A 7677-nucleotide genomic window follows, 5' to 3' on the forward strand; every position below is an offset into this window, starting at 1 on the left:
CCGCCCCCTCCGCCCCGGCCCGCCCCCAGGGTGCGTGGCCCGGGGGGCAGCGGGGGTGCGCACTCTTAGCCCCAGGTCGCAAAGGCGTCCAGGGGCCTGCCGCCATGTTCCTGGTACGTGCTGGGGAAGGTCCTAGGAAGGGATCCTCTGCCCCCAGGCTCCAAGCCGAGGCGGTGGGAGGGTCCAGCCCCCCGTGGGAGGTGCCGGGAGGAGGGCTGGGTGGGGGGAGCAGTGCCTGTGTACATGTGCTGTACATAGAAAGCTCTATCGTGGAAGCAGGAGGGGCAGCCGGCCTCAGCTGCTGGTGTGAGGGCTGGGAAGGGAGGGAGCCTTCCCGTGGAGCCCTGGGAGGGGAGGGGGTGCTTCGTGCTGACTAGCCCACCCCTGGGCTACGATGTCACAGGGCTGGGAGCTGGGGCAGCTCTGGGGATGGTGATGTCATGGGGCGCTGTGGGCAGCAGCAAATATAAAACTGGTGGGGTTAAGGCTGTGTGTGTCTTTGTGGGGCAGAGGGGAGAGCGCCCTCACTCGGAGGTCTCCCGGGGAGGGTGCGCAGGGTGGCCCAATCAGACACTGTTAAGAAAGTGTACAAACTTTATTGGCGGACACACACACACACACATGCGCGCGCACACACACACAGCCCCCTGTGGATAGGGGACAGCACCTGGCCACAAGGTCCACAGAAACGGGAGGGGATGGCAGCTTGTCACGTGGCTTTTGCCACAGACCCCCTTCTGACAAGGAAAGGCCTTAGAGGCCCTACCTGCCATGGCGTTTGGGAGGGGGGGGTCAGGGAGAGTTTGGTGGAGAGGTGCTGGGGAGGCCTGAGCAGTGTGCACCCTGAAAGGGTCCCAAGGGCTGGGGGTCTCTTCAGTCCTCAATCCCTCCTCACAGCAGCTGTCTCGGAGCTGGCTCCTTCAGCGGGATGTCCCAGCGCTGGGTCTCCCTGCGCACACACTTGGTGCCCTTGGCCCCGCAGCGGAAGCCGGCAGGACAGCAGTGCCGCTGATCTGCACAGCAGACACCCTGCATGGTCAGAGGGCGTAAGAGTCAGCCAGCGCAGGACCTAGCCCAAGTCTACACCCAGCCCCAGGGTGTGTGGTGGCACTGACCTTGCGGTAGGGACAACAGGCCCAGCCCCCTTTGCTATCTCTGCAGCAGGTCTGGTTGTCATGGCAGAAGTGCCCTGCCCCACATGCCACATGCCCTGCACCCACGTGAGGGCTGAGGGCCAGGTGGGCAGCAGACTGGGCAGGGCTCCCCTCCTTCTCACAGGATCGAGCCTTCACATTGCAGGTATACCCAGCCGGGCAGCAGTGCTGGCGATCGTCACAGCACACGGCCTGCGGGGACAGAAGGCATTACCCTCCTGTGCCCCCAGCCCTATCCAGGGGCAGGCAGGTGTGCACTCACATGGGGCAGCTGGCAGCATGCCCAGCCCCCTCGCAGGCTTGGGCAGCAGGTCTGCCCCACTGGGCAGCTGGTGTGCTGGTCACAGCCGATGTCTTTGGAGTGGGACAGGGAAGCCTGGCGGGTAGGTGTCTTCTCCAGTCCAGCCACTGTCTCGTTCCCTCTCTGACAATTCCCCTCGGCCGTGCATGTGTAGCCTGGGGGGCAGCAGTGCTTGTTGTCCGAGCAGCAGACAGCCTGGGGGGTCAGGGTGCAGGAAAAGGTGGCCCAGGGAGCTACCACGTGGGTCAAGGGCTGAGCCTCTACCATACCCCCCCCCCGGCCCACCTCTCCTGTTAGCTCCTCCAGCCGGGGCCAAATGTGACAAGCTGGGTGCACAAGGAGCAAAGCAGTAGGAGTCTGGCAACCCCCTGCCCGGTTCGAGAAGCTGACCCCAACCCAGTGCTGTCTCCCTACCCATGCACCTTTAGGACAGGACAGCAGCCCCACTCGCCAGATTTGAGTCGGCAGCAGGTGTTGTTAGGGGGACAGCTAGTGACATTATCACAGAGGACGTCACTCTCCAAGGCCTGTGAGTCCGGCAGGCTGAGGTAGGCTGGGGCCTTCTCCATCCAGGGCACCTGGTGGGTCCCCTGTTCACAGGTCCCCTTCTCTGTGTGACACGTAAACCCCGCTGGGCAGCAGTGTATGTGGTCCTCACAGCACACGGCCTGGGGGATGGAGGAGGGCCAGTGGGCACAGGGGTCTTACTGGCTGTCACCCCCTGCCCAGCACAGCCCACCCACCTCTCTGAGTACCTGGGCAAAAGGGCAGCAGCCCCAGGCCCCTGACTGGAGGCGACAACAGGTGTAACCATCCGGGCAGCTCACCTCCATGTCGCATTTGACCTCTTGCACTGTGAGGCAGGCAACAAGGACAGGTCAGTGGTGCCCCTTAGGGGCACCCCCTCTTGCCAGCGTCCCAGCTGGAATCAGATGTTGAGGATGGCAGGTACCACTTACACCTGCTTGAAGTGACCCCAGGCAAGGCCCAATGCAAGAAAGAGGGCTGCACCAGCCTGGCCCCTCCATGTGGCCAGCACCCCTGCGCCCCCACATCGGTTCCTGGAACCCCCTCCTCTCAGTACAGGCGGAATGGGGTCTGTGGCCAGCCCCTGATACCTGTGTGTGTGGACAGCTCGGTGAGGTCTGACGTGCTCTCCTGGGAGACGCACTTACTCTGGGTCAGGTCACACACAGTGTCCTGTGGGCAGCAGTGCAGGTGGTCGGAGCAGCAGATGGCCTGCGTGGGGACCAGGTGGGTCTTTGTGACTTCCAGCCTCAGCTGAGCATAGGAAGCAGCCAGGCTGACAGCTGGCACTGCCCCAGTCCCCCACAAGGGGGTGGCATGAGTCCTGAGTCAGGTTCCCAGCAGCCAGCCGCCCTAACCCGGGAGCCCCTGAAAGGTGCCTGTCCAGGCCAGGTGGCTGCAGGCACACAGTCAAGCTGGCGACAGCCCCTCACTCACATTGGGAATGGGGCAGCAGCCATACTTCCCACTGGGCAGCTCACAGCAGGTAGAATTGTCAGAGCACTGGGACCACCCATCAGGGCATGTGACGAAGGTGTGCAGAACCACTGGAAAAAAGAATGAGGTGTGAGGGGCAGCGTGGCGGGAGGAAACCGTTTTCCCAGCTGGGCATAACTGTGACCTTGCCCCCACACCCCGGCCTCACCACCCTGCCCTCTGGCTCGCCCACCCTCTCACCCGCCCCATCAGTCCTCTGTGCCGGGATCTTCTTGACCAGGGGGTGGGTGCCCGTGGGTGTGATGCAGCGGGAATGAGCCACGTCACAGGTGCTACCGTGGGGACAGCAGTGCACCTTGTCTTCACAGCAGATAGCCTGGGAAGAGATGACTCTGACTGTCTTTGCCCCTAATTTTGCCCTGCTGCCCTCCCTCCAGCGCCATCTCCCCAAATCAGTACCTGGGGCATGGGGCAGCATCCCCAGGAGCCATCCGCCATAACGCAGCAGGTGGAGGAGTTGGGGCACTCAACCTGGCCACCGGGGCACAGGATGGCACGCGGGGGCTGGTTATCTGTGGGTAGAACGGTATGAGCTCCACCAACCCAGGCCTCATTCCTCAAGGAACTGGTGACACCAGGCTCTGCAGGCCCAGCCATAGGGGCCTGGGGGTCGGCTCTAGGGCTCAGCGATCTCCCGGGCAACACTGACCCACTCTCCCTACAATCCATTCCTTGCCTTGGCGGGGGACAGGACATCCACTGACAGTGGGTCGGCGTTCAACTAGTACAGCCTGGCCTCTCCTCACCTCTGAGATGCTGGGCCTGGAGTCCTGCATTCTCTCCTGCCCCCTCCTACCCCAGGACCCTCTGGGCAGAGCACGGAGGTTGTTTAGTAGGAGAGCACTTCAAAGTGTTTGTGGAAAAATGGAGTTAGTGTACAAGTTTAGTTTGGTGCAAATAATTTAAAAAATTGTACTGAAATCCATGCATGTTTTTGTTCATAATACACATTTTCCATGAACTTTCTGAAGACATACCCCCCCCCTTGTATGTATGCCACATGACTGAAAGCAGGAATCGGGCCTCTCCACTGGCCTGGGTTCCTAGGCTCCACCCACTGCCTACCCTCCTGCTCTCCACCCACACCCCTGCTGCACCTGGTCTCTGGAAGCAGGACTGTCCATCAGCACTACAGTGGAAGCCCCGTGGGCAACAGTGGTGGCCATCCGCACATGCCACAGCCTGTGGAACACAGAGAAGCCTGAGTTGGTAAGGCCCTTGTCCCTGGGGGTGGGAGGTGCAGAAAAGCATAAATGCAGACTTGAGTCCTCCACTGAGCTAGTGTCACCCTCACCTCTGGAAATGGGCAGCAACTGGAACTCCCTGAGACAGTGAGGAGACAGGAGTAGCCAGCTGAGCAGTGGGTACTGATCTGGCAGGGTCTGCCTAGACGCCTGCTCAGTGTTGTGGGCCATTTGTCCTGGGAAGAGAGGGGAGAGAATAAGCCAAAGGACCCATGCCTGGCCGCCCCCTCTGGCCAACCCAAGATGACCCTTTGGGAAAACCCAGGCTGCCACCTCTGGCCTGGGTGGGAGGGTACTCACCAGAACGGGATTGCAGCAACCATAAGAGGCTCCTCCTGGGTCCAGGCAGCAGGCCACGGGGCAGAACTGGCCATCTGGGCACTGTGTTCCAGCCACCATCCCTGCCACTAAGGCCACCCAACTCACCAGCATCCACATGATTTGCCTGTGAAATACCAAGGAGGTTTGACACCAGCTTAAGTCTATTCCCCTGAAGCCACGCCCTCACTGAATCTACACCAAGTTCCAGGCCCAGGCTACCCGAGCCTCCCCAACAACTCCCTGTCTGCGCAGGCAGAAAGATGTGGGGCTTAGGCCAGCTCTGGGGCCTGGTGGATAAGCTGGATGCACTGGGTACATGTGCATGCGTGCTCAAAATCCAGTAAGGAGGGAGAGGTGGAGGAGAAGGGATAGCAGTGTGACCGTTCCCCATGGGGGATGCTTACTCTGCTCCCTCTCTCGTCTGTCTTGGGTGAACGCACATGACCTCTAGCAAAATTAAAAAAAAAAAAAAAAAGATGCTGGGTTGGAGAGTCAGCTTCCTGCACATGTCCACTGCATGTGTGTCACCCGGGCACGGGCTTGTACACACCATGAGCATATATGTTGACCCAAGTACATATGTGAATCTGTGTCCCCAACACATACTAACACACCTGAGTGTCTCTGTGGGTGAGTGTGTAGATGTAGCCTGTGAGTCAGGAAGACATGTGGTTCCTGTGGGTCTGATCTGTGGCCACCTCTGAGGGTGGGGGGGAGGTGTCATTAGCCATGGGAAAGGACAAGGCTGGGATGCAGGAAAGGGTCCTCTTCCCAGGAAAAGTCAGGGTTCCCCTTCCATAGCTGGCCCCTCCAGATGTCACCTCTCCTGCTCCTATGCTCACACCTACAACCTGGCAGGGTCTTAGGAGCAGGAGCCTGTCACACGATGACATGGGAAACCACAGCGTTGAGAAAGTTGTTAAAAAGGAAGAGTGGTGGCTAGCGGAGTCTGGGCTACCTTCCCCAGCGGTCAGTCACTGGCTGCCCACGACTGTCCCCTCTTCACCAGGGAAGGGGACAGAGGCTGGGTCAGCCTTTGAGTTTTCAGTGTCCCCACCAAGGCCCTTTCAGGTTCCCCAGACATCTACCTCCCACCCCTGCCTCACCCCTACCTTGGAATCTGAGTCACAAGAGGAAGTGGGCCTATCACTTCCTAAACACCTCTGCCCTCAGGGCCAGCTGGCCTGGCTAGCTCAATAGGGTGGCAAGAGAGCAAAAACAGCCAATCTGCCGAACCTCTTGGGAGCCGGTTACAACGCTCTCCATGAGCTTTTACTTTGGAACAACCAACCGAGGTAGTAACTGACTCTCACCATCCACTACCGTTACTTCTCCGAGGAGGAAGCGGGCACTCAGAGCTGTTAAGCAGTGTGCCCAGGTGGCAGAGCAAGTCATGGCCCTGCCATGCTTTGGTGGCTCCAGAGCTCACTGGGCCTGGGTTCATCTCATAACATTGCCTAGGAAGGGACCCTAGGCCCAAGGGAGATAGATGCCTGAGGTCCAAGCAGGGGAGAGGGGACAGAAACATTTCCTGGACAGGTGAACTGGACAGAACAGAAACGGGATTCAAGGGCTGCCTGGAAATCCTCCTTGGGTCTAGTCCTAGCACTGCCACCCGCCGATCACGGAACATCAGAAGGTGTGCCTAAAACCTCCACTGAGTCTATGTGTGGACCTGGCTGGGTCGAAGGGAGAGTACGAAATCCCACTCACCCAGTCACTGGAGTCCTCTCTCCCTCACCTGGCTTTCCTCAAGTGTCCTTTCCCTTAACTCAAAGGGGCCACCCCGGGGCCAGATAAAGATGAAGGCTGGTCTTGAAACGCTGCCCTTTCATCCTGGCCCCAGCCCCACCTCCCAGGCCAAGCATCTACAGAGGGCCCCACCTGCTCCTCCGCTGTCCCCCTGAGGCCTCCGCAGGCTGCCTGCTGCCTGGCTTAGTGGGAAGGGGGTGCGGGTGTGCACAGGAACTTTCCACACCCTGGTGATCTATTTGTGCATGGTTTCCTTCCAGTTCTCCCCGAGTTTAGGAAGCACGGTGTACGCTTCTGCTGAGTACCCAGCACTCAGAACCAGGGATGGGGCAGGAGGAGACCTAGTCCCTCTCTGCAGAGTTCTCATCCCAACCCCACACTCTCCAAACAGCCAGAGGCCAGGAGCCTCTCAAGCCTTTAGCTCTGCCACCTTCCACTAGGTGGCACCCCCCAATTCCAAGTGCCAAGGAGAGAAGAAATTCCCAAAAGGTAAGTCAACCACGCTGTGAATGGACAGGAAAAAAAGTGGCGGGGAGAAGCGGAAGTTAGCTCGTCCCACCTCCCACGAGAGGAAGTAAGCAAGAGCCAGACACAGCCAGGGGATTCGGTCACCACGCCCAAGTCCCTCCTACCTGTGAGAAGCCAGGTCTCAAGTCTTGCTCCCAGCCCCTCCGAGCTCCGGGACGAGTGACTGGGGCCCTCCCACCGCAAGCCACGGCAGAACCACACTCCACGACCCTCGGAAGGGAAGGAGCAGGCACCTGCAGGCAGGGGTGGAGCTGGCTCCAGAATGGGTGGGCCCTGGCCTGCAGCTTTCCGGGGTACTGGGAGGGAGAGAGCCCCCTTCTAATGGAGGTCACTGCAATTGTCGCTTACTCTTTCCGTCCCCATAAAACTCCCTCCATGTCTCAGAACGTCCCCTCCCCCCAGGAGTCTATATAAGCGGGCATTCTCTGTCTCCCGGCTGAGACTCCACAGGCGTTTCAAGCCCACACGTCCTGGCCGTGTGGACAGGAGCAGGAGACGGGTCCCGGCGGTCGCACACCTACCTGTGCCTGGGTCCGCGCTTGCTGGGTAGCGCCGCGGGTCAGCTTTTTGACTACTGCCCCGGCAGCGCGAGGGCCCGCCCACCTAGATTTCCATTGGCCAGGGGCCCGGGATTCTGAGTTTCTATTGGTTACTCCTCGGCGTAGAGGCGGGGTCAGTTCGGAATGCTGTTTCTTTCCTACTCAAGTCTCTCCTCCCCCCTTCCTCTCTCTCCCCACACCCCATTTCTAGGGATCATGTGATGGGAGAATCATGTGATGCTGTGACCAGCCTCAGCCCGGCAGCCGGTGCTCGCCTCACCGCCTCTCCCGTCCTAAGTTCGCCTGGGAGAGTT

General features: G+C 59.9%; 1 protein-coding gene across 2 annotated transcripts; it reads right to left on the reverse strand.

Moving 5' to 3' along the window:
* Window positions 1-580: 580 nt before the first annotated feature.
* GRN (granulin precursor) lies at window positions 581-7427 on the reverse strand. 2 transcript variants are annotated; one of them, XM_006167349.3, is made up of 13 exons: window positions 7346-7427; window positions 4524-4668; window positions 4274-4399; window positions 4077-4161; window positions 3379-3491; window positions 3160-3295; window positions 2920-3029; window positions 2574-2694; window positions 2211-2308; window positions 1878-2123; window positions 1417-1650; window positions 1116-1346; window positions 581-1029 (listed from the first exon to the last, which is right to left on the reverse strand). In XM_006167349.3, exons 2-13 carry the CDS (start codon window positions 4659-4661, stop codon window positions 892-894), a joined length of 1776 nt encoding a protein of 591 aa, XP_006167411.1. In that variant the 5' UTR covers window positions 4662-4668; window positions 7346-7427; the 3' UTR covers window positions 581-891. The 2 variants fall into 2 exon arrangements, with proteins under 2 accessions (XP_006167411.1, XP_006167412.1); XM_006167350.3 differs by lacking the exon at window positions 7346-7427 and adding an exon at window positions 6929-7058.
* Between the last annotated feature and the right edge of the window lie 250 nt (window positions 7428-7677).

The sequence above is a fragment of the Tupaia chinensis genome, unplaced genomic scaffold (genome assembly GCF_000334495.1).
Source record: "Tupaia chinensis unplaced genomic scaffold, TupChi_1.0 Scaffold144741_1, whole genome shotgun sequence".
Classification (NCBI taxonomy): Eukaryota; Metazoa; Chordata; class Mammalia; order Scandentia; family Tupaiidae; genus Tupaia; species Tupaia belangeri.